This window comes from Panthera tigris, chromosome F3 (genome assembly GCF_018350195.1).
Source record: "Panthera tigris isolate Pti1 chromosome F3, P.tigris_Pti1_mat1.1, whole genome shotgun sequence".
Lineage (NCBI taxonomy): Eukaryota > Metazoa > Chordata > Mammalia > Carnivora > Felidae > Panthera > Panthera tigris.
In genome coordinates this window covers 35979184-36006249 of record NC_056678.1, presented here as the reverse complement: position 1 = coordinate 36006249, position 27066 = coordinate 35979184, and the positions used below count along the sequence as shown (strand labels likewise).

Below are 27066 nucleotides of genomic sequence, written 5' to 3'. Positions count from 1 at the left end.
AAGCTGACTAATAAGCCTGATATAAAAGCTTGGACGAAACCAGTCTGGGAGGTGGCAAGATCTCTAAACCATAAATATGGAAAGAATGGAAAAACTCCTATCGCATTAATATTGCAAGCACCTCTACAGATGAGACCACTAACAAACTCCAGAATCTAAACTAGAAGGAAAACATTTAAAAAAAACATAATGGTATATATATAGTACTAGGGAAATTATGGTACCTGCCATCAATACAGCCTACTGGATGACTGAAGAAAAAACTACATTACATCACATTAAAGAAAATAATATGATGACTCTGAAAATGGCAGGCATAAGAACACCATCTTTACTGTATTGACACCAGATGCCTGATATTTAGCCTCGCAAGATGGAGGGCGACTATGCTAGAGGGAATATAGGCAATAACGGACGTCATAATGGTAGATATCCTTGGGTGGCAAGAACAACGAGAAGGAATTAAAAATGCCAAGGAAACTATCTTTATTTTGCAGGCATGAATCCACGATGCCTCTTTAACCCTACCAAGATTACTAACGGGTCAGTGCAGCATGCTGCCTGCTGCCCATACTCCGTTGCCTATCGCTCCCTGTTGGATACCATAGTCATTACAGCTATGGATACTCCTCTGATGGCTCCAGCAGTAGGAGCTGTGCCAGTGTTCTGAACTGGAATGCCACTTTCTGGTCCGGCACAACTCCACTGTCTATGACATCCTCTGCATTCTCCAGAGATCACTAGTCTAGTCACCTTATTGCAACGGAGGACTCATCAGATCACTAGTCTAGTCACCTTATTGCAACGGAGGACTCATCAACATCACCGGCATCAACCAACGCAGCCTCTACACCCCATCCTTCGCTGTCAGCACTATCTACTCACCAGGAAAGCTTCAATCAGTAGAGACACCAAATACTTAGGGAAGCTGATGAAGCAGTGGCGACCTCCATTTTAATCTCCACAAGAACCATCAAGGATTCTGAACAACAACTCTATTAGACATTGACTTGGAGGATGAAGACTGGCCTGAACTACTAACTGGCTTTTGGTATTATAACCCAGCATACATACTAAGGCAACCAGGTACTGAATTTTTTACTTTTATCTTATTGAATTGAGGCAGCATTGGACACATCACAGAGACTCTGAAAATAACCTGGATTTAGTTCCTGATTTGTGTGCTAGCACTTTATTGTAGAAGAGCAGCCACTGAATACACAGAATGGGTAATTATATCCTTAAATACAAATAGGCCAAAAATTAATCATTACACTCACAATTTATACTGTTTAACCCATATTCACCTGTTAGAAAACAATAGATATGAGTGAACAATGTGAACAATAGATCTGTGGATATTATGTCCAGACTTTAAAAGAGGGGCACCTGGGTGGCTCAGTCAGTCAAGCATCCGACTTGGGCTCTGGTCACGATCTCACAGTTCACGGGTTTGAGCCCTGCATCTGGCTCTGTGCTGACAGCTGGGAGCCTGGAGTCTGTTTCAGAGTCTGTCTCTTTCTCTCTGCCCCTCCCCCACTCGCTCTCTCTTTCTCTCTCTCTCAAAAATAAACATTAAAAACAAAAGCAGGGACATATAAGAAACAGAAAACTTAGCATGTAACATATATCATCACACTATGGATTTCCTTCTCACACTATGGATTTCTACTCCAAGAATATAGGAATCTATGTTAATAAAACCTCTCCCAGTCGCACCCTACAATAATAGCCTATACCTTGAAATTTAACATGTAGGAGTTTCTAGCCAGGAACAGATACCCTAATTGTGTTCAATTTTACTCATCTTCATTTATGCTCAATGTGCAATGGATGCCAACAACAGATTCACTAAAAGGAAGGAAACCCATTTAGTTCCTTGTTGGACTGGCAGGTTTAACTGAAGCAACAGTGGCAGTCACTTTTTCTCAATTCCAAATCCATCAAACCACATTAAATTTTCAATTTTTGAAATCAATCTCAAGTTAACACGCATGCAATGGCACCTTTGTCGTTATTGGGTACGTAGATGGAAACATTTGCAACATACGACAAATAAATTTCACACTAAATAAAGCAATGGAAATTTGACATAAAGCAGCTGGAGAAAACACTAACAATAATACTAAAAAACAACATAGAACATGTTTCTCTAACTGTTAATTGTCAGTGTTATAGTTAGGAATGGTTGATATATGTAGTCGTCTTCAGACAGTTATAATCTCAAGACAGTACTGGCTGCCTGAGATAACAGCCCCACTAGAAGGAAAGTAGATATCACACATCCTAATGGCTCTAATTCCTTGGGCAGCTGTCAAATTAGAATATTGGCATTTAAAGAAGGAAACATGACATTGGGTTCCCTACATTTGCTGTTTCTCAATATCAAAAGGGAGAGTGAAGGCCACAGGAGGACCCCTTATAATAGAAGGAAAATGTGTTCCTAAGGATACATTATTGGAATAGAACCAAAATACCTTTATTATTGCTGGACTTCTGGATATACCTATGGCATAAGTACCATACAGGTACCTATGACTATGGCTTTGATGCCTCCCCCACCACTTATATTTAACATGGGAAATTGGACCAGGATAGCGTGCTGTAAGCCAAAGTCCACCCGAACCTAATGGGGTCAAGGGGAAACTACAACATGACGTGATAGGTAAACATACAACAGGTAATGAACGTGTCAAGAGAACAAAAAAAATATTATTCGTGGTCAATAAAAGATAAAGAGCTATGAAAGTAATCAGAAAAACGTTTCACATAGAATTTCCTCAAATTAATCTAATAAATGTAAATCATACATGAGAAAACCTAAGTAAAGGCCCATTTAGAAGATTAATAAAATCAAAATCACTGAAGGAATTGAAAAGAAAACCAACACATACATTCCCTAAAATAATGACAGCTGGGGTTAAAATAAAATTATTATCTAGGGTTAAAATTTTAAAAACTGCTAGGGTTATGGCAGTGGAACACGTGCTTGATAGTCCTGTGCAAGCCTGTACCCCTGCAGCGTTATAAAGATGATCTTCACTTGGAAACGTATTTGTCAAGGACAATAAACTGAGTGGTTCAAGAAGCTTACCTTTGGGTTGTTTGGAGATTAAATATGGTAACACATTAAAGAGTGCTTTGTTATCCTTATATTAAAAATATTAGGAATACAGTTGTTTAAACTGGTCGTTAAACTATGGTGTCAAAGAATAATACTCTCCACTTGTGACTGTGATTAATACTGTAAGTCATGTAGAATCACGGGATGGATTGATACTTTTGTTCATTTAGATTTGTACAGGACATTAGACACTTAGTATTAGTGTGTGAGTGATTTGAGTCACGGGGTAGACCGTTGTGTACTGGTTTGGAAGGATTTCAAATCCACTGGTTTACAACAGAGACAAAAATAAGGTTGTGCTTAGAAGTGAAGTTGCTTTGATAGAACAATGAAGCTGTACTCGTGAGAACTTAGTAGCTCAGCCGCTGAGGGGCCCCCAGGGGCCTTACCATGGAAAAGATATGAAGAAGCAACGATGACAAGAGGACATTAAACTATATTTGCTGAGGGATCGTGAGGACTATCTGAGAGGGTTTGGTTTGGCCAAGGCAATAATACTTCACTGATCTAAAAGGACTCTCGAGGGGTACCTGGGTGGCTCAGTTGGTTAAACGTCCAACTCTTGATTTCAGCTCAGGTCATAATGTCATGGTTGTGAGATCGAGCCCCATGTCTGGCTCTGCTCTGTGCTGGGCTGGGCTTAGAGCCTGCTTGAGATTCTCTCATAAATTCTCTCTCTCTCTCTCTCTCTCTCTCTCTCTCTCTCTCTCTCTCCGCCCCTCTCCCACATGTACACGCTCTCTCTCATGCTCTCTAAATAACTAACTAAATGGACTCTTGGAGACCTTGGGGCACTTAGCTCCTGCCTCCATAGCTCCTGCCTCCATAAACATGACTCTTTTACAGGCAGTGGTAAAAGCCATATAGTGTCCCTACAAAAATCATATTGCCCACCAACACCTAGTCCTCATTCCCTGGCAAGGTACCCTAGCAACATGGAACTTTTACTTTAGCACTGGCAGCTGGACGTCAGCTACAGTTCGCTAAGCTGTCTCTCCTGGGTACCAATTCCTGTAAAGATACACCTGAGCCATATTTGGATTTTACTCCTTTCACCTCTCCTTACCTGGAACAATAGTGTGATTAATCTAACACTGGTTTAGAGTATGTTATTTCTGTATTATCTAATGAAAAGACGTTCTCTTGTATGCTATTGGCTTGTGAAATTCACAGAGCGAACCATTGTTAAATACATTGTTGGCAAAGACCAAATCAGTTTCTGAGTGTTATTTGCCTCCCCAAAACAGCCTTCATGGGGAATATGTGCATTTGTGTAGATTCAAGATGGGAATTAGACAGACGCTAGGTGCCCCCAATAGCTGTTCCTGTGACCCAGCCTTGCTGACACTGCCTGTTCTAGGTCCCTGGCTACTCTGACCTGGGCTTCCAAGCATCAACAGTCTGCCCCGTCAGCCACCCTTGGCTACTCAGGTCCCCCCAGGCCCGTGGAGCTAGGGCTCACACCCAACTTCCTGCATTGCCTCAAGGGTGGAAGGAAAACACCCCCCAAAATTGTTCTGAGGCAGCCATAGGAATAGGTGACAGTCCTCATGTGTACTTACTGTTTGCTGGGGTCCTAGATTTCTGCAGCAATCAAGGATCTCAGGGATCTCTTATCGGAAGCTACCTCAGCCGGTCTGCCCCATCCAACCCTGATCAGGCATTCCAGATTCCTCCAGCTCTGCCTTCAGGCGGAATATGGATTATGTGTAGGTTAGGGCTTGGAATTAGGAATATGCCAGTTATACCCAAAAGCCTCCCCCGGTGACCCAGACTTACCCGACTTTGTCCATGTCTACCTGGGCCTGCACAGCTCACACAGGTATAGTAGTACCCACCCTGTCAACTTTAAACCGGTAAAAGACTGTCCCTGTTTGGACTGGTTGCCTAATGGAGTCTCTAGCAATCACGGCTTTGAGCTGTCACTTACTGGAGAGTACCTTAGCTATTTCACCTGCTCTGCCCTGGCAGGGCAGTCCAGATTTTTCCAGCTCTACTTTCACGGGGAATATGTACATTTGCATAGCCTAAGGTTTGGAATCAGGCAGACACCAGGTGCCTTCAAGAGCCTCCACGTATGAGCCAGCCTCACAGGTCACCTGTCCTGTTCCAGGTTCCCAGCTGCCCCGAACCGTGCAGCCTGCGCATGCGCAGTTCACACCCCTAAGCCAGTCCACCAAGCTTGTGAAATTTTGGCCGGACGCCAATCACCGGCACAGCCGCCAGCAGGAAGGGAGCCCACCTTCTGAAAACTGCTCTGAGCTGAAAGCTGCAAATGGGCCATAACTAGTCACCATGTGAACTGAACCAGGACCCCCCATGTATCTAACGGAGGATATCCTGACTCCTGCCGGCCCAGCCCCTCCTGGCAAAGCAGTTGGAAAACCTCCAGCTCTGCCTTTGGAGAGAAAACTGTCAGTGCAGAGCCTGATGTGGGGCTCCAACTCACGAACCGGGAGATCGTGACCTGACCCGAAACCAAGAGTCGGACACTTAACCCACTGAGCCACCCAGGGACCCTGGCCATCACTTTTTAACATTAATAGCTCCCTCCTGAGGCTCAGCCTTGCCTGACGTCGCTTAACAGGTCCCCGGACACACTGAACTGCAGACACTGCGCATGCGCAGACTGCTCCTGTCAGCCCGTCCTGGTCTGCAGGGGGGGCACTCAGGCCAGCGGAACTCCAACCTAAACCCAACCACCTGAATGGCCTCAGTGTGGAGGGGGCCCATCCTCCCCACCTCAAAAATCTTTGAGGCAGCAGCTTTAAACTGGCAGTAGTCAGTTCCCATGTATGCTACCCTTTTGGACTTTAGCAGTAATCAAGCCTCCCAAATGTCTCTTGCCGGAGGGTACCCCACTCGGCCAGACCATCCCTTCCATCATACTCCAACTTTGCCTTCTGTGTGAATATACTCATTTGTATAAATTAGAGCTTGGAACAAGGTAGATACCTTGTAACCCCAAGAGCCTGCTCCAGTGACCCAGCTTCTCCAGATGCTTGCTCAGTTCTGGGTCTTGGCTACCCTGATCTGGGAGTCCCACACATGTGTAATTCACACCCTATAAGCCAACCCTAGGCAGACCCCGCCTACAAGCCCTTGGAACTCAAACCTGTCCTGAACTATGGCTAGCTTCCAATGTGGAGAGAGCTCACCCCCTGAAAATCTTTCTGAGGTTTCTGCCTAACCTGGTAACTGCCAGTCCCCATTTAGACTGGCTTACTAATGAAGTCCTGGTCTTCTCCAGGAATCAAAGCCCCCCCCCCCCCCCCCCCGCCCCCCAGGTGTCTCTTATCTGAGGGTAGTCTGGCCATCCCACCTGGCCCCATGCTGGCAGGGCAATCCAGATTTTTCCAAACGGCCTCAGCAGGAACATACATCTTTGTGTAGGTTGAGCCTGGGAATTAGGCAGATGCTAGATACCCTTAATAGCCCCAACCTGTGATGTGGCCTCTCCACACACTCGCTCTGTCTTTCCGAGTACAAACTCTTGGCTACCCTGACCTGCACGGCCCACATATGCACAGTGCACACCTCGAAAGCCACCTGTGGGTGAACAGGGCCATCCGTCCCTATAGAGCTAGGGCCCATTCCCAATCACCTGCATAGCTTCAAGTATAGAAGTCCATTCCCCCAAAACTGATCAGAGGCAGCTGCTAAAACGGGCAACAGTCTGCCCCTGCAGACTGACTGCTGGCATTTCAGGCTTTAGTGCTCCCAGGTGTCTCTTATTGGAGGATACCCCCGCGAGCCAGCCCCTTGCATCTTACCCCAACATTGCTTTCAGCAGAAATATGCACATTTGTGTGGGTTAAGCCTTGAAATTAGGCAGATGTCACATATCCCCAACAGCCTGCTGTTTGACTCAGACTCTCCGGAAGCTTGCCCTTATTCAGATCCCTGGCTATGTTGACCCGCATGGCCCTAGCACGGGCAGTCCAAGCACACTTCAGCTGACCCTCGGCAGATGGTGCCCTCCAGGCCTGTGGAGCCCGGGCTGTTCCCCACCCACCTGCTAGACTGCAGGGTGGAGAGAGTCCACCCCCAGATAATCAACCTGAGGCAGCAGCTATAACCTGACGCCAGACCATTTGGACTGGCTGCCTGGTGGGGTCCCGGGCTTCTCCAGCAATCAGGGCCTCCAGGTGTCTGTAACAGGAAGGTACTCCAGCATTGAGCCCGCCTCACTCTGGCGAGGCAGTCTGGATTCCTCCAGCTCTGCCTTCGGCATGAATTGACACCTTTGTGCAGGCTAAGGCTTGGAATTTGGCAGACTCCAGGTACTTCCAAAAACTGCTCTGGTGACCCAGCCTCTCCAACGCTTGCCCTGTTTCAGGTCCTTGGCAACCCTGCCATGGGCATCCCATGGGCATGCGCAATTCGAACCCCATCAGTCACACCTGGGCAGTGGGTCCCTGAGCCCTACAAAGCTAGTGCCCATCTTGAACTACCTGCATAGCCTCGAAATGGAGGGTGCCCACCCTCCGGACATGGGTCCGAGGGGGATGCCGAATGGGTGACAGCCAGTGCCCACATGCACTTACTGTTTGCTGGGGTCCAAGGCTTCAGCAACACTCAAACTCCCAGGTGTTTCTTATCGCAGGATACTCCGGCCAGCTTGCACAATCCAACCCTGAATCAGTCCAGATTTTTCCAGCTCTGCCTTCGGGGGCGAACGTGCACACTTGTGTAGGTTAAGGCTTGAAATTAGGCAAACACCAGATACTCCCAACAGCCCTCTCCAGTCATCAGGCCTCTCCTGATACTGTCCTGCTCCAGGTGCCTGGCTCTCCTGACCTGCGCCGTTCGCACATGCGCAGCCTGCCTTGTATCAGCTGGCCTTGGCCTGCAGGGGGCACTCTAGGCCTGTAGAGCTCCTTCCGGTGAAAATCTTTCCTTTTTTTTTTTTTTTTTTTTTTTTTTTTTTTTTTTAATGTTTATTGAGAGAGAGTGAGCAAGGGGGTAGGGAGGAAGAAGGGCAGAGAGAGGGAGACAGAGAGTCTGAAGCAGGCTCTGTGCTGTCAGCGCAGACGGGGCTCCAACTCACGAACCATGAGATCATGACCTGAGCCAAAGTAGGACCCTTAACCAACTGAACCACCCAGGCACCTCCCCCATGAAAATCTTTCTAAGGTGGCAGCTTTTAACTGGCCACAGCCAGTTCCCCTAGGTACTCACCCTTTCTTGGGATTCCAGGCTTCTGCAGCCATCAAAGCTCATGTCGGAGGCTACCCTAGCCCCACACAATCCAGCCCCAGCAAGGCAGCCCAGATGACTCCAGTTAGACCTTCTATAAGAATATGTGCATTTGTGTGGACTAGGTCTTGGAATTCTGCAAACGTTCTGTAACCCCCAGAGCCCTCTCCAGTGACCTCTTCCAACACTTGCCCTGATCAGATCGTTGGTTCTTCTGACATGCCCTGCCTGTGTGTGCACAGTTCATATCTGAAGACCCAGCAGGCCCTCCAAGCCCACGGAACTCTGGCCAGGCCCAGAGTTTAAGGCTTGAAATTAAGCAGATGCTGGGTACACCCAATGGTTCCAGGTCCCAGGCCACCCTGACCTGTGCAGCCCACACATGAGCAGTACTCATCCCAAATGGGCAGACCTAGCCTTCCAGTCTGGTGAAACTCCAGCCAGGCACTTGCATAGCCAACATTGTGGAGGGAGCCCACCTTCTGAAAAATCACCCTGAGCAGAGCTGAAAGCCACAAGTGGGCAAGGGCCAGTCCCCCTATGAACTTACTGCCTTCTCCAGAAACCAGGACCCCCACGTGTCTCTGAATGGGGGAAAGCCTGTACTGCTGGCCCCATCTGCCAAGGCAGTTGAAAAGCCTCTAGCTCTGCCTTTGGGGGAAAGGTTCACAAAAATGGGGAAAATAAAGCCTTGGTACTTTAGGCTGACACCTTATACCCCCAAAGCCTCCTCCCTGTGACCCAGCATCCCCCAACATTGCCCTGGTGCAGGAATCTAGCTATCTTGACCTGTGCCAAGCCACACACACACTCGGGTCTTCGCCCAGACAGCTTCCCCAGGGGCTGCAGGGGGCACTCCCGGCCTCCAGAACTCCAGCATGAACCCAACAAGCTGAATGGCCTCGGGGTAATGGGACCCCACACCTCGAAAATCCTTTTGAGGTGGCAGCTTTGATACTGGTGACAGTCTGCCACTTTTGGACTGGCTGCCTGACCGGGTCAGGATTTCCCAGTAATTAAGGTTCACAGGTGTCTCTTATTGGAGGGTAACCCAGCCGGCCAGCCTGCCCCATCCATCTACCCCAACTCTGCCTGCAGTGGGAATATGAACATTTGCATAGGTCAAGGCTTAGAATTAGGCGGAGGCGAGGCACCCCCGTGTCGCTGCCCCCTGTGACCCGCCTCACCCCGCGTTGCCCTGCTCCAGGTGTCTGACTACTCTGACCATTGCTGCTGGTGCCTGCCTAGCCCTTGCCCTAGCAACAGTCCTTTGGCTACCAGGGCCCTCCAGGCCTCTGGAAACTGGGGGGAAGCCAACCACGGTAATCTTCTCTAGGCCAGAGGGAATCCACTACCTGAAAAATCTTTCTAAGGTGGCACTTTAAACTGGCCACAGTCCCCATGGACTGGCTGCCTAACAAAGTCCTGGGCTTCTCCAGCAATCAAGGCTCCCAGGTGTCTGCGATTGGCCCGATCTAGCAAAGTAGTCCAGATTCCTCCAGCCCGCCCTCCGGCAGGAATATGCGCCTTTATGCACGTTAAGGCTTGGAACGAGGCAGATGCCAGCCAGGTACTTCCAATAACCTGTTTTTGGGACCCAGCCCCTCCCACACTTGCCCTGTTCAGGCCCCTGGCTACCCTTATCTGCTCAAGCTGCGCATACACAGTTCATATCCCTTTGGGCAGCTGGGGCTTACAGAGCCTGTGGAGCTAGGGCCCCTCTTTATCTGCATAGCCTCAAGGATAGAGGGAGCCCACCCTCCCTAAAACTGGTCTGAGTTAACCTCTAAAAAGAACAACCATCAGTCCCCATGTAGACTTACTGGGCTCCCAGGTGTCTTTTCTTGGAAAAGACCCTGACTGGCCTGCATGATCGTGCCCTGGAAAGGCCATCCAGATACCCCAGCTCTGCCTTGAGCAGGGACATGTGCAATTGTGTAGGTTAGGGCTTGAATCAGGCAGATGCCTTGTAATCCCAATAGCCTGCTCCAGTAACCAGTCCTCTCCAAACACTTACCCTGGTCAGGTGCTTCTCCACCTTGACCTGCGCTGCCTGCACATGTGCGGTACACATCCCTAAGTCAGAATTGAGCAGGCCTGGCCCTCAAGCCTATGGAACTCTGGCCAGGCCCCAGCTACCAGCAGTTACTAGCCTAGTAGTATAGCCCCTGGCGATGTCGGGGGAGCCTTCCTATAATTGCTCTGAAGTGGCAGCTGCTAATGGCAACAGTCAGTCCTCATGTGGACCTGGTGTCTAATAGGGTTCTGGACTTCACGAGAGACAATGACTCCCAGGTGTCTCCTAATAAAGAATACCCTGTCCTGCCTGCCACCTGTCCCCACCCTGTCAAGGGAGTCGAAAACCTCCAGCTCTGCCTTGGGGTTGTTGCATCCACACGACTCCTGAAACAGAATGCTACGGGCACCAGTGACAGTCGCAACAAAGTTTATTGCAATGAGAGGTAAGGCAAACGGATCGATCGAGACCGACACTCTTGACCAGAGTGCAGTCTCCAACAGCCCGGGATACAGAGTTTTTATAGCCGACCACACTGTCTTATTATCACCTGGGAACAGAACAAAGGAATAGCTCCCAGGTGGAAACAGTTGAAACAGGCCCTTGCCCCAATCCAATCAAGCGCTAATCCATCCCTTGGTTGATAGGATAAGGCTGTTAATCTCTTAACCCATAGTGTTAAAACAAAGCTGTTATTTCTTAAAGCTACAGGTTAGCCCTACCCTTACAGGGTGAATATTCCACAATGGAAGGTACGCCTTGAATTGGCCTGATGTTTTCTGTACCCCCTAGGGCTCGCTGCCGTCATCCAGTTTTTCCCAACACTTGCCCCGGGCCAGGTCCCTGGCAACACTGACCTGCGCGTCCTGTGCATGCACCATATGCATTCCATCAGCCGCCATCATGCAGGCAGTGCTCTCCAGGCCTGTGTAGCTAGCGCCCATCCCCAACAACCTTCAAGGCTCAAATGTGGAGGTAGCCCCACACGGAAGATTGCTCTGAAGCGGCCCCTGGAATGGGCTTCATGTAGACTTACTTTCTGCTAGTGTTCTGGCCTTCTGCAGCAATGAAGGCTTCTAAGTATCTCTTTTTGGAGGATATTCCAGCCAGCTCACCATATCCATTGTATGCAGGACAGTCCAATTCCTCCAGGTCTGCTTTCAGGGGGAATAGGCGCGTATGTATAGGTTAGGGCTTGGAACTTGGCAGATGCTTTGTAATCACAAGACTTCACTGTCATGATCAGGCCTCTCAGGACACTTGCCCTGTTCCAGGTCCCTGTATGCCTGCACATGCTTAGTTTACACCCTGTCAGCAGGCACCACATCAGGCAGCTAGTCCAAATGGGGACACATGGGATCTTTGATTGAAACAGGGTGATATCGAAAAAAACCACCAGACGCCGAATAGAAGCGAGGCAAGATTTTATTCACGGCCGGGCCAAACCTGACCTCCTGATGTTAAGGAGAAAAGCGCAGAGAATGGCCCCGAACAAAGGCAGCAGTGGGCTTATATGGATTTTAGCAAGTCAGAATACATCATTATTTGGTTAACCAATTACAATCTACAGCGTTTCATGGTAGCCAATTATATTGTGACACAAAGACGTTAGTTTTGGCGGGAACCTATAAATTTTGAAGGTCTTTGTCCTAAGAGGGTTTAAAATGACCAATCATAGTTAGACACCTGAGATGCTGTAGGGCAGTGAGTACGTGACTTTTTACATGTTGGTCTGGCCTAGGCCAGATCTTGGTAGAGGGGGTGGGGGAACGTTTTGCATCCTAAGGTATCTGTTTAGCAAGCAGGCGAGGTCACAGAAGTGAGATAGGGCGGTTAGTAATTACTGATAACCCTAATAGGGAACTACATAAGCCTTTTATCTCCACTATTCATGAAAGGTGAGTTTAAGGCGAACTTATATACAATAAGCTTTCTGATATCTTATAAGTTGACCTATTACAGATTACTGTAGATGCCCAGGACTCCAGCAGAGTGAGTCCACAAGGGGACAGACTGTTGTCAGCTTAAAGCTACTGCCTCAGAACAATTTTCAAGTGGTGGCCTCCCTCCATCCTGGAGGCTATTCAGGGGTTTGCATCTGGCCTGAGTTCCATAGTCCACCATAAGCTAAAGGCCTGCTAACGGGTGTGGTCCACATATGCCCTGGTGGCACAGGTCAGGGCAGTGAGGGATGGGGAAAAGGGCCATGTCAGGCAAGGCTGGGTCACAAGAGCAAGTTATTGGGAATACCTACATTACCTAATTTCAAGCCTTAACCTACACAATGCATATTCCTGCTCAAGGCAAAGCTGGAGGAATATGGACTGTCTTGCTAAGTCAGGGATGGGCAGCTTGGCCAGAGTATCTTCCAATAACACACACTTGGGAGGCTTGATTTCAGCACCAGCTGGGGACCCCAATAAGCAACAGGTCCATGAGAGGCCTTGGGAGTGGGCTTTCTCTTACTCTTAAGGCAATGCCACTGACTGGGGATGGGTCATTTCTCTATAGGCCTGTGGGGCCTCTAGTGCCCAAGTGTGGTTTACGAGATGTGCTGTGCTTGCATAGGCCTTGAAGGACAGGGTAGCCAGAGACCTGTTAAAGGGCAGGTATCGGGGGAGGCTGTGTAGTGGGAGGAGATAGTTAAAGGTACAAGGCATTTGCCTAATTCAAAGCCCTAACCTCCACAAATGCACGTATTTACCCTGAATGCAGAGTTGGAAAAAACTGAAGTGACTTTCCAGGGTCTGGTTAGGCAGACTGGTGGGGTTCCAGAAAAATAAGGCATAGTTTTAGTGTTTCAATGAGCTAGATTTCTGTATTTCTTTTTTTTTTAATTTTTTTAATGTTTATTTATTTTTGAGAGAGAGACAGTCTAAGTGGGGAAGGGGCAGAGAGAAAGGGAGACATAGAACCATGAAGCAAGCTCCAGGCTCTGAGCTGTCAGCACAGAGCCCGACGCAAGGCTCTGACTCACGGACTGCGAGATCATGACCTGAGCCAAAGTCGGACGTTCAACCAACTGAACCACGCAGGCACCCCTAGATTTCTGTATTTCTGAAAAAATAGCAGGTACATGTTTCTGGAGCTTAGGTAAATTTGAGGTCAATTAGGAGGAAAGGGAGAATTTCTTTCCAAAAGATTTTTAAGAATGCATTCCAATTTTGTGATTCATATGTCATATTATGTATTGGCATATCATGCTGTAAAGAATACTTCATAGCAATGAAATGATTTTAAATTTAACCGACAGCTATCTCATCACACAATTGAAGGTGAAGGCGGCCACAGGGAAATTTTCTTACTCTATGCATTTGAAACTGCTGTGATCACATTCCGAATGTTCCCATTGATTTCTGAAGTTCCCGGAATAGCTCCCTTTTTTTGTCTGTTCGTTACAGTTTTCTGATTTTGCAGATTTATTAGAACTGGTTTCAAAGGTCAGGCAGACATCTTCTATATTTGGCTAATCCATGTTAGCGTTTTAAATCTGGCTTTAACTATGTGGAGAAAGATAATGGTGATGTTGAACTACTTTTGAGTGGGGCTTTGAAAGGAGAAGAAAGGACATGAATTGTCTGAAAGCTGCTCATGAACTAGAGGGCACAAGATACCAGCTCAGAGGGGGTGTGGAAGCTCCTGCTAGATCTGTCACTGGACTTGAACCCAGCCCACTGTTTCACCCAGCCAGATTGTTATGAAACGGGGACTCTGAAGAAATATTGGAAAGTATTTAAACCACTAAGCTCAGAGATCCATGAAGCTCCAACACCTCCAAGGAATCCTCCTCTCCTTGACCATGAGAACAAATGGCTAAAGATAAAAGACACTTCTGTTTCCCACCTGAGGAGCAGGAAGGGAAGCAGGAAGTCTTCAGGGTGGCTCACAGAGGTATGTTTGAAACCGCAGATGTGGTCCTCTCAAAGCAGTGATTCAGAATGAAGCAAAAAAACTGGTGGGAGCAAGTCCCAGTCAGATGTTCAGAGCAGTGAAGTGGTCTAGGGTGTCCACATAAGTACTAAGAACAGGGATTATTTAATAGGATTTTGCAATCTTAGAGCTGGAAGGACCTCAGCAACAATCTAGTCCAACTTTTTGTTGCTGTGGAACCCTCTCTCTTCAAACAAAAGCGTCCACAGAAGCCCTAACACAAACTCATAGGAAAGCAGGATTGCTGGGGGTGTGGCCTGGAGGGGCAAAACCCACAAAAGCTTACTTATAAAATTAGAATAACTTTAAGAATCATCGTGCAAGAAGTTTTATTTATTTATATCAGAGAGAAGCTAAAGCAACTTTGGTCGCAAAGAATCAAGTTCCCCAAACTGACACATCCTTAATTTACAAAGCGAAAAGCCTTTGGATCCTTAACGACATTTTTACTTGGAGGCAAGAGAACAGGGAATATGACTTTTAGTCACACGGAAATGAGCCTTGGATGGAAATTTTCAGATTTATGGACTATGCTATGCTGGTATGGGACAATGAGCCCCCAAGTCCCACCAGGGGGCGCCCCTGTTCGACATTTTGGGAACGTTTGTTTCTCTCCTGGAGTGTCTGTCGGCCTCGTGCTTTGTAGGTTTAAGGGAAATCCGATTAGATACCACGCTCAAGGAGACACTAGGCGTTCTTCTATTTTAATCTCCTTCCCTCTCACTTTTCGTCCCAATGATCGAAATCCACTTAATATTGGGGTTATTGAGGTTTCTTCACTTTTCAGAAAAAGAATTAAAAAGCCCCCAAATATCCCCTGGAGAGAAAAACAAGAAGCGTCTTCCAAGGTGCCTGGTGCAGCCCGAGGAAGGCTGGGAATTCCAACTACAAGATCCTGGGAAAGAACGGCTCCTCTGGCCTCAGTTTTCTCATCAGTAAAATGGCTCTTTGCGCCCTACCATCCGTAGCATCCCGTGACAGGGCAGTCTGGCAAATGTCAGCTTAAATTCTGGATCCTACTTCTATCTGTAAAAGGCGGATGCCACATAGTATGATCACGGAGATTAAATAAAACAATGTTCGTAAGCGCTGGTGCAGTGTCACTAAATGAGTTTATTATTGCTTCTTACGTTTTTATTATTGCTTTCATTACCCCTCAGTGGTGGTGGGGGTGGGGGGGAGAAGCCCCTCCTCGGGAAAGCCTAGGAAATTAGACTTTTCATTCATTTTTGTTCTAATTCATATTCACGGGAGGTTTTAGAAGTTCAGGCTACAACGTGCTGAAGGACAGCAGACGGTTGAGGGGCGCGCCCGTATTTCTGAGGCGGAAATCGGGGGCTAACTGCTACTTCCACAAAACCTCCCCCGGGCCTTTCTCCCTCCGGGGGCAGCGACCCCAAGCCTCACTAGCTGCCAGAGAGCAGCGCAAGCGATGGACGCCCCGCCCCGAGCCTCCCGGAGCCGGCGCCAGTGGCGGAGGCCAGCGCCGCACGGTGGGGAGAGGCCTCGGGCCCCGCCCCTGGCGTCATCGCGTAACTTCGCAGAGGCGTTTCCCGGGGCGTGCCTTTGTTGCTAGGCGACCACACCGCTCCCCCTCCCTCCCCTGGCGCTCCTCCCGCCCCTGGCGCTCCTCTCCCCACTCCCTGCCCGGCCAGTCGCAAGCAAAGGCGCGCGGAGCTGCAGTGTCTGGACGAGAGTCCCCCGGGAAGCGTCGCGGTCCCGGAGGCAGCCGCCCCAGCGCAGGTGGACCCTGCGCGTCGGACCCTCCAACCGTCGCCCCTCCCCCGGGGGCTCCCGAGCTAGCGGATGGGAGGCACGGCTCGCGGGCCCGGGCGGAAGGATGCGGGGCCGCCGGGAGCCGGACTCCCGCCCCAGCAGCGGAGGTAACGGCGGCGCAGGGTAACGGGCTGGGGGCCCCCGAGTGGGTGGCTGGCGCAGGCTGGCGAAGCCGGGGGTGGGGGGAAGTGGGGGGCGGGGAAGGCCTGATGGAGTGAACTCCCGGTAGCAGGGACGAGGGAAGGGTTCTTTCTGATCTCCTCCCGGGGACCGGCCCACCCTCCTAGTCTGCATCAACTCCCCTCCCCCCCCCCCCCCCGGCCCCCCGTGAGCGGAGGAGGAGAAGCTGGAGCGGAGCTAGGAGAAGAAGCCGTAGATCGGGGATATGTAAAGAACTCTAAGAAGCTGGGACTTTTTTGTGGGGCTTTTTAACAAACTGGGGGAGGCAGAGAGCAAATACCTTTCCAAGAAGCCCTGTTGCTCAGAGCAAATAACCCAGGGCTGAACTCTTGGGGTTTGCCGTGAGGGGTGCGGTCTGACTTGGGATATGCAGGTGAAGGGTTGCGCTGAGTAGGGCTTTCTGGGGATCCTATTTTGAGAGATCTCCACCTTGCATTGTATCTTACACCTAAAGGGAGACTAGGGACACCCGCTCATTTGCATGCAGACTTCCTTTGGGTAATTTCCTCTGCCTGTTTATAAGAATACTTGCAGGTCTTCAGGGTCTGTCTTTTTCTCTGTAGTTGTGGACGCCTGTCCCATTTTATTTATTATATTCATGCTGTTGGCAAAGAGTCAGTCACATCCAGAATTTTTGGCTCTCAGAGAAGCAGTGTTCATTAAAGATACATAAAATTCTATCAGAATGTGAGCTTGTGTTTATAAAGAATCTTTCAAAAATATTTGTAGTTGTGTTTTTAATTATCTTTGTATTTCTATAACACACCAATTAAGAAAACTCTAGAACTAATTTTATAAAAGTTTTGAAAGGCAACTTTAAATATTGCAATTAAGAAAACAAATATTTCAGCATATTTTAAAAGATTTTTAAAAATTCTTCCCCTGCAACCTCGTGATCATTATTGTATCTGTAGTATATTATGTAAAAATGATATGATGAAAGGCTGATGTGTATGACTGGGAAATTCATGTTCGTGGTGGCAGATGAAATGCATTATCTAGGACCATCTTGTGGTTTAAATAAATCCTCCCCCTCTTTTGTGGCAGAGGCACAGCGTGAAGGAACAGAGAAATGGTCCTTAATCATTTAGCATTTAGCTTCCACCATCCACTAGAAAATGGAGTGGATAAAGAAGTGAAATTCAGTACCTTGTATAATTTAGAGAATCTCTTTAGTATTTGTTGTAGTATTCACTGGACATTTCTACAAGTTGGGTAGATGTTAAGTAGGTAAGTGAATAAATCATAAAAAGAAGACATTCTAAGAAGGCTTTTTATTTCTTGCCTGTAAGACAGAGAAGTGTGCAGACTGGAACTATTCTTCCCATTATAACGTGGAAAACAGGCTCGGAAAAGAAGGTAGTACAGCCAGTGGTAAAGCAGAGACTAGAATCCAAGGCTCTGACTTTTAAAATACAGTTACCTCTGCCTTTTTTTTTTTTTTTTTTTTTTTTTTTTTTTTCCTCTCTTTTCCTGCTCCGGTTACCTTTTAGGCTTCAGATTTAAATGAGCCTTTATTTTCATGTAGTAAGTTAAGTGAGATCCTTCTCATAGTCCCTATTCTTATTTTTTAAATTTTTTTTTAAAGATTTTATTTTTAAGTAATCTCTACATCCAATGTGGGGCTCGAACTCACAACCCCAAGATCAAGAGTTGCATGTTCTCCTGATCAGCCAGCCAGGCACCCCGATAGTCCCTATTGTTAACAACATTTACACAGTAAGAGTTGTCTTAACTCTGTCAAAATACAAACCTAAAATGCTATCCTTTTTTTAAAAAAGAAAAAGAAGAAAAGTTGGGTTTTCTCTCTTCTTTTGCCAAATACCCCAGTTGTTTGTATTCGATGCCAAAATGCAGTGTAGACATTTTTTTGTATTAGTTATTTGTGGCAGATGTGAAGGAGTAAAGACACAAAATGTTTTGGAAATACAAGTTTATATACCTCAGTTACTGACAGATTTTATCTGTAATCCTTTCAACTAGATTGGGGGATGGTGTCTATGATACCTTCATGATGATAGATGAAACCAAATGCCCACCCTGTTCGAATGTACTCTGCAATCCTTCCGAACCACCTCTACCCAGAAGACTAAATGTAAGTAAATGAAATTGTTCTTTGCTGTCTAGATGTCTGGGAAAGAAGGAAGCGCTACTTAATGCCCAAGGTACAGTTACATCTCACTGGCAACTCAGACTCTTTTGTTTCCTTTTGGTGTCTCTTGACTTTGGAATAACAATTTCTGTGGTCCAAGTTTAGCTTTACAGATGATTTTGATTTGGAGCCCCATGTATTCCTTTCAATCACTGGGATAAATTATATGGCACTAGGAAAAAAATAATGCTACTTTTATCTAGGGAATGTTTTGTTGTTGTTGTTGTTTTTATGGGATGACATAGTGTATTATAAAGGTTCATTTTAACAAAAATGAGGAACAGATAATACCCCTGAATTCATAGATCTGCAAGTTTTTTTTTCCCTGCAAGATAGAAATGCAGTCCTAGCTTATTAGTATGCTAAAGAGAATCACTTTATAGATCATAAATAAAACTTGAACAGTACAGTTTGGTTTCTGATGCATTTAATCATTCTGGAGCTTGAAGACATTTAGCTTTTGACACTGTTTTACTTAAGGTAATAAAAAAATTAATTCATATTCCATCAGCATACACAGGATAGTAGGGAGAACGGGGTTTGGAGGAACTCCATGACAGGGAGAAGCCATTCTGTGACTTTAAAATTTGCTGCATATGTCCCCTGATGACCACATTTAATAACTGAATAGACTTATTTGTAATATTTCTCCTTCATATTTCTGCATTTAAGACCTAAAATTGTTTCTGTATTCTAGTATATTTTTTAATGTCTATTTATTTATTTTGAGAGAGAGAGTGCACATGCACTGTAGCTGGGGAGGGTCATAGAGAGAGAGTGAGACACAGATAGAGAGAGAGAGAAAGACACAGATAGAGACAGAGAGGATCCCAAGCAAGTTCCGTTCTGTCAGCGCAGAGCCCATGGCAGGGCTCAGTACCACGAACTGTGAGATCACGACCTGAGCCGAAATCAAGGTCCCAATTAACTGACTGAGCTACCCAGACACCCCAGTTTCTATAGTCTAAAAAAAATTACTTGAATTTTTCATAGCCCTTTCCAACTTTCTGTTAGCTTTTGCTATTAAAATCAAATCTTTTCACTAGTTCCAAGGCTAATAATATTACAAAGTATTGGCTAAATATATTTGGAAGGCTGGTCTCCCTATTTTTAACCTGTTCCCTGGAGTACAATAAGTTTCCTTTCCATTTTCAACAAGCTTATTTCTTTAATATGTGAAAACCTCTCAGAGTTCCAGAACCATATACTCCTCTGGTTGACCACGGGCTTTTTGGTTACTGGCTGCCAATTAGCACATCTCTGTAGGAAACTTTTTGCAGTTGGGCTGGTGCATTAACATATGATTTAAAGTTCATTTTAACTTCAGTTTAGAGTTAGCCAGTGCTAATCACCTCCCAGTAGGTCAGTTAAACTGTATGTTTCAAGATTAAAATGAATTTCTTACTGTATAGCATACAGAGTAACAGTTTTTGAGAAACATGGGGTTTTAGATTCTAACCTAACCGGTGTCTTTGCAAACTTGGCTGAAAGCAGTGCTCTTTGACCTTTTGCTGACATTTATAATAGTTCATTAAGACATGATTCCGTCCCTAGACCCTATTGCTTTTTGTCACAAAGCCTTTAAGCTTTGTTTATCCAAGATGTTCTTGCGTTCTCACTCTAAACTATAAATCATCTGCTTGGCATTTATTGGCTTAAGCTTTGTGTTGCAGATTTAGGGTCAAGAGCTAGGGAAAGAGTAGTGTTTCATATCTGGATGAGAAGGATATTCCTTTTCGGAATTTCTCAACAAGATCTTCGAGACTTGACTCACACAATTGAGAATGTCAGCTTCTATTTGAAATGTCAAGAGTCCTCCAAATTAGCAGCGTATGTGAAGCATTGTTAAATAAAACATAATTAATCGGTCTCTCTGGATGTAATCACATAATTAAGAAAATAATTGGTAGAATTGATCATACATATTGTTGAGTTACTGTGATTACAACTACGGACTAGAAACATATAGTATTTTATTTATAACTATTCTACTTTAACATGTGTGCAAACTCTAGACTCTGCTAGAACAATGGAAGGAAGATTTTATTTATAGCACAACAGTCTTGATACATAATTGATTCAGGCCAGTATTTGAGTTATTTACAGGAAAGGAAAGAGACCTGAGAAGATACCCCATCCTTGTGTGGAAAAATTCCTTCCTGGAATTCTTCAGATTCACTGGAGATTCAAACCTTGATAAGCCATAGTGGACTGTACCTGAGGTACCTTGTTCTGTTCTGGGAGCCACACTCTAAGAGAACAGCCCGTGCTGAGAATGTGAATAAGGCAGTAAGCATGAGGCAGAGGATATAATGGGCATGATGGGCCCAGGGAAAAGGGGGGGGGGGGCAGGACAGCCCCTTTTTAGTATCTGAAGGACTTTTACATGAAATCTGGACACTTCTGTGTCCTTCCAGAGGGCAAAATAAGATGTAGTTTTCAGGGAGAGAGATTTAGGCTCACTTTAAGGAAAAACCATGGCATCCTTAATCTTACTGTAATAGCTCTGTGGCAATGAAATTTCTGTAACATATCCATTCAAATTCATGTTCTGTGCCCGAGACCCCCTCTCTATCACAGACAGAAATGAAGACTCCAGAACCCATACAGCCTTACATGTAGGCAGGGTAGGTGAAATACCCAGGGATGGACCCTGGACCCCAAATACCTTTCCTATCAGCTTGTTACTGATGACTACGGTTCCTAGAGAGTCATTCCTTTGGGTTAAGGCATTGATCTGCTGTTAAAGTTCAAATATCTTGGAGAGGTAAATTAAATTACCTTAAATTGTGTGGCAAGTCAAAAGCACGTTTTGTATCAGGGAGAAAATGGGTGAGTTGTTTCCACACCTCCTAAAAGAAGGCCTAATGTGGGTGCCACCATGCTGCAGGAGAGATATTTAGTGCCAGATGTCTGTGGAGGGAGACTGGAGATGTGGAAGGAGGTACCAGAGAGAGAAGAGATAAACTGAAAGGGGAAAAAGGGAGGGCGTATAAGAGTTTAAACCTTAATATGTTGAGAATTTTGTCTACTTATTACCAGTGTTTGTAAAATGTTTTATAGCTTGTAAGGGTCTTTCACATATATTATTCATTATAGTTTGATTTACACTTTGCATCCTGCAAGTAGGTATTATGGCCCACATTTTATAAATAAAGAAACCGAGGCTAAGAAACTGAGCTATAAGTTTAACAACTTGCTCAGGGACCTACAGCTTTTAAGCAGTATAGCCAGGACTCTAACCCAAGCCTTTTGACATCGCTTTTCTTCAGCATGTGTCCCCAAAGCACTAGTGGTAAATCTTTAGATGCATTGAAGTTAGGTATTAAAAATTTTAAGGAAAACTAGCTGAGATGCACGCAAAGATTCATTTTTGTTACGCAAATCTACCTAAAACCAAACAATTGTAACTCCCTAGTCCGGCCAGTCTATCTCCTCACAGATTGGAGTTCCTTGAGAACACCTGTTTCTTTCTGCACTTGTAATAGTGAACAGTAAGGGTTCCTGTGAATGTCACATGGATGGATGGATAAAGGGGACCCTCTTCTGTTTTTTTTTATCCTTAAAATCACCAATAGTGGGGCACGTGGGTGGCTCAGTCAGATAAGCATCCGACTTCAGCTCAGGTCACAGATCTCGCAGTTCCTGAGTTTGAACCCCGCATCAGGCTCTGTGCTGACAGCTCAGAGCCTGGAACCTGCTTCGTATTCTGTCTCCCTCTTTCTCTGCCCCTCCTCCCTCTCTCTCTCCCTCTCCCTCTCTCTCACAAGTAAATAAACCATTAAAAGAAAAACCACCTAAAATGAGGAATAGTTATTTGACTTAATTACCGCTAAGAAAAACGTTGTAGTATATTTCCATCTTAGCAAGGTGTTTGGGTTCTGTCTGCAGGCCTGTTTTATTTTCTTGACCAGTGATAGTTCTCCATTTTGGTATCGGAGAGATTTTTCTGGGTCCATAGGTCGTCTCTTTACTGAAACCCCACATGCCAAAGTGTGGCTACAGTTGTATTGCCAACTTCACTTTGTGTGTAAGCATGTAATATCCTGTTTTTGTAACTGTGGGACTTCACAAATGTTTAAATTGATTAAATGACCTGAAAGGAGCAGGCAGGAACTAATGTCCTGCTTGCATAACTATAGCTGTATATGAAGTTTGCCAACACTCAAATGTTTTCATCTTTTGTTTTTTGCCGCTATTTATATCTTTTATATTGTTGTTTAGGTAATAGGCCATGTGCTGTTTTCTTGAGTTAGATTAAAATTCTTGTTTTTAAAGATTTGGCCACTTTGGATCATTATCTTTCCATCTCTTCTTTCCTTCTAGCACCCTCTTAATTTTTCTTTGTGTGTGTATGTGTGTGTGTGTGTTTGCGCGCGCGCGTGTGTAATTGTTTAAAGTATTTATCTTTCTTGCTTTTCCTTTTCTCCATCTAATTTCAAAGAAATTGTGTTTCCTCTTGAAGGAGTAAGTAGAGCTGTCTTCTGTGAGTTACTGTTCCTTGAAGGAGAATGTTAAGCAAATGCAAGTAAAAAAAAAGTAGTATGCCATTATCACTTAGGCTCTTGCTGAGGAAGAGTGGGTGTAGGTGTAAGTGAGAGAGAGAGACTCTTGATCTCTTTGAGAGAGCTTTACAAGAACCTCCCCCACCTTACCCCCAGGACCTTGGATTCTCACCGTTACTCATCAGATACTTAAAGAACTGGCCCAGATGATCTCAGGAGCCCTCTTTGGCTTAGAACTCTTGTGATTCAGTGCGCTGAGCTAGAAGGATTCAATCATTTTGGGGGGAACCTGGGAGTAAATAACGAGGCCTCGCTTGATTCCAAGCCACAGTCCTCGTTCAGCCCTAGTTGGAGAGGACTGCAGGCACTGGGAGAAGCTGGTACCAAGTTGTGTTCATGAGAAGGGTGCTGGACTGACAGAAGACCTGGGCTCAAATCCTGCCTCTGTCCTTCAGTGGTGTTTTATTTATAGAACGCCTTTTTGTTTTGTTTTTTAATAGAACACTATAACGTGCATATTTTGATTCTATATATGCCATTAAGATCTGGGAAGATACTTGAAACAATTAGTAAACAATATGAGACAGTGTGTGTGTAATCAAATGCCAGATTATGTGGTACGGGTTGGAAAAGCTACGGTCACGATTCGTTAGTATGGGCTTGGAGTAGTTCTAGATAGAAGAGAGAGGGCTTGAATTGGGCCTTGAAAGAGTGTGGATGAGTGGATGGGGTGAGAAGATTCTCAGTAGAAAGACATACCTACCAGAAGGAACCTAGCATGTGTAGGGCTTGGTAAGAAGACCATCTCTCTCTAACAAACCAAGGCATGTGTAGGGGGTTGAGGTGATCATAGTATTCCGGGAGTCCGAGATCCATATAACCCAAGTCTCTAGAGACTCCTGCTCGTCTTACCTCACTTTTGGGTCTTTGTAACGTACGTGACTGGACAGTTTTGTTGTTGTTCAGTCAGGGAGGATTCTTTCACCCTTCCCCTGTTTTCAGTGACTTTCCTATTACATTCATTTTTCTTTTCCATAGACCACTGCCGAGCAGGTAACAAGGGACCACGCTCAGCGCTTTCTGAATGGAGGTGAGGTGAAGGTGGAACAGCTGTTTCAGGAATTTGGCAACCGAAGATCCGACAGTCTCCAGTCGGATGGCATCAGCGACTCTGAGAAACGCTCTCCTACCGTTTCTCAGGGTAAGAGTTCAGATAGCTCGAATGCGGTAAAACCCAGCAGTTCAGCCAAAGCATCCAAAGTGGTGCCACTGACTCCAGAGCAAGCGCTGAAGCAGTATAAACACCACCTCACTGCTTATGAGAAGCTGGAAATCATCAACTATCCAGAAATTTACTTCGTGGGGCCAAATGCCAAAAAGAGACATGGAGTGATCGGTGGTCCCAATAACGGGGGGTACGATGATGCAGATGGGGCCTATATTCACGTACCTCGTGACCATCTAGCTTATCGATACGAGGTGCTGAAAATTATCGGCAAGGGGAGTTTTGGGCAAGTCGCCCGGGTCTACGATCACAAGCTCCGACAGTATGTGGCCCTGAAGATGGTGCGCAATGAAAAGCGCTTCCATCGGCAGGCAGCTGAGGAGATCCGGATTTTGGAGCATCTCAAAAAGCAGGACAAAACTGGGAGCATGAACGTCATCCACATGCTGGAAAGTTTCACATTCCGGAATCATGTCTGCATGGCCTTCGAATTGCTGAGCATAGACCTTTATGAGCTAATTAAAAAAAACAAGTTTCAGGGGTTTAGCGTCCAGTTAGTTCGCAAGTTTGCTCAATCCATCTTGCAATCCTTGGATGCTCTCCACAAAAATAAGATCATTCACTGTGACCTGAAGCCAGAAAACATTCTCCTGAAACACCACGGGCGCAGTGCAACCAAGGTCATTGACTTTGGGTCCAGCTGCTTCGAATACCAGAAGCTTTACACCTATATCCAGTCTCGGTTCTACAGAGCTCCGGAGATCATCTTAGGAAGCCGCTACAGCACGCCTATAGACATATGGAGTTTTGGCTGCATCCTCGCAGAACTTTTAACAGGACAGCCTCTCTTCCCGGGAGAGGATGAGGGGGACCAGCTGGCCTGTATGATGGAGCTGCTAGGGATGCCACCACCAAAACTTCTGGAGCAGTCCAAACGTGCCAAGTACTTTATTAACTCCAAGGGCCTACCTCGCTACTGTTCTGTGACTACTCAGGCAGACGGGAGAGTCGTGCTTGTGGGGGGTCGCTCACGTAGGGGTAAAAAGCGGGGTCCGCCAGGCAGCAAGGACTGGGTGACAGCACTGAAGGGGTGTGATGACTGCTTGTTTATAGAGTTTTTGAAAAGGTGTCTCCACTGGGACCCCTCTGCCCGTTTGACCCCGGCTCAAGCATTGAGACATCCTTGGATTAGTAAGTCTGTGCCCAGACCTCTGACCATTGAAAAAGTGTCGGGTAAACGGGTGGTAAATCCTGCAAATGCTTTCCAGGGACTGGGTTCCAAGCTGCCTCCAGTTGTCGGAATAGCCAATAAGCTTAAAGCTAACTTGATGTCAGAATCCAACGGTGGTATACCTCTGTGCAGTGTACTGCCCAAACTCATTAGCTAATGGACAGTGCTGTGCTCAGAGATGCGTATGTATGTATTTTTAATTCTCTTGCAAACCTGAACGTGGCGGAAAAAAAAAAAAAACAACGCGAGCCCGTTGGTGGATATGTTTTTGTTAGACTAGATTTCTTTTTTTAACACGGCAAAACATTTTTATATGTCTGTAACAGAACTCTTCAAGGGCTAATGACCTAACCAGCCTGTGTTGGCCATCCTGGAATGTACATTAAATGACTTTTTATAGGTCAGTGTATCTTCGTTACTGTCGTCAGATGTACGTCACCTTGCGTATCCTGCTGGTTGAAATCCCTTTCTCTCCAGGTAGAAGGTATCGCAGGAGGAATATCCTGATCATTCCTCACCGTGTCTAGTCTTCCTCAGCATCTGTTCCAGAGGGACGGTTTGGGACACGGCTGTGGTTCTGGATGAGAGCCAAAGCCCCTCCTGTCCCAGCAGGCCACTCTGTGGGCCCATTCCAGGTGAAAGGGCTCAGCAGAATATGGCGTAAGGGAAGGCTCCAGAAGCTGTTAGTCACTTGAAGAGGTGTCCTTGCTTCTCAAATGAGTCATACCTCTTTCAATCCTGTGATTTGTGGCGATTTTATTTTATGTTGTTATTATTTCTGTGATTATTTTGCTTCTGATTTGTTTCCTAGTCAAAGCATTTTACTGATGTCTTACCACTTTACCAAGTGCTGGCTTGAAAACTGAGTCCTGTGTATCACTTTACCGCCCCACTCCACCCCTGTCTCCCAGCAACATAAAGCAGCTTCTTTGCCCCAGATTAATGTTAGAAGCGTAGAAGCAGGGGCGCCTGAGTGGCTCTATCAGTTAAACATGACTTCAGCTCAGGTCATGATCTCACAGTTTGTGAGTTCAAGCCCTGCACTGGGCTCTACACTGATAGTGCGGAGTCTGCTTGGGATTCTCTCTCCCCCTCCCTCTGCCCTTCCCCCACACTTACTTTTCTGTCTGTCTCTCTCTCAAAATAAATAAATAAACTTAAAAAAAAAAAAAAAAGGCAGAAGCAGCATGCAGACTACAGTTCTCTAATTTCTGGGAACCCTGGAGACCAGCCTGCTTGCTGCATTTCCCTGGACTTTCTTCCTTATAAAATCACTGTCCGATAATCCTCACTATAGTTTGCTGCTTCCCCTCCTCTCTCCCCGCTCTCTGCCACCTCAGTGTGCCACAGTTTACCCTACTTTTTAGTTGCTTAAACTGAAGACCGCTCCCTAGATTCTAAGCGCACTTCGTTTACAAGAAAATCCAGAAACTTGGGGGTAACCCATTTCCTTTCCCTTCACTTCAACATCCTTTCTTTTTCCCTGCTAAGAGTTAAACAGTGAGGGCTGGCAGTAAAACTAACTGCTAGCCAAATGTCTCTCGGAAGGCTGGAGAAGGCACAGTGCCTAAATACCTGAGTGCTACTGTTTTGTTGCCCTCTCCTGCCACTCTCCTCCAGGGGTGCGCCTGAACTCTGCCCCCAAGTGTGCTCTGTAAAGTAGACCGTTGCTTTCTTCACCACCATTCTCAGGGTGACCCAGTTCCATTTTTACTGTAGAACTTAGT

At 46.1% G+C, this 27066-nt stretch overlaps 1 protein-coding gene across 3 annotated transcripts; it reads left to right on the top strand.

The window, feature by feature from the left end:
• Positions 1-467: 467 nt before the first annotated feature.
• On the top strand, positions 468-25743 carry DYRK3 (dual specificity tyrosine phosphorylation regulated kinase 3). 3 transcript variants are annotated; one of them, XM_042976163.1, is made up of 3 exons: positions 468-1086; positions 18210-18321; positions 23922-25743. In XM_042976163.1, exons 2-3 carry the CDS (start codon positions 18238-18240, stop codon positions 25494-25496), a joined length of 1659 nt encoding a protein of 552 aa, XP_042832097.1. In that variant the 5' UTR covers positions 468-1086; positions 18210-18237; the 3' UTR covers positions 25497-25743. The 3 variants fall into 3 exon arrangements, with proteins under 3 accessions (XP_042832097.1, XP_042832095.1, XP_042832096.1); XM_042976161.1 differs by lacking the exon at positions 468-1086 and adding an exon at positions 15881-16153; XM_042976162.1 differs by lacking the exon at positions 468-1086 and adding an exon at positions 15881-16169.
• The last annotated feature ends 1323 nt before the right edge of the window (positions 25744-27066 follow it).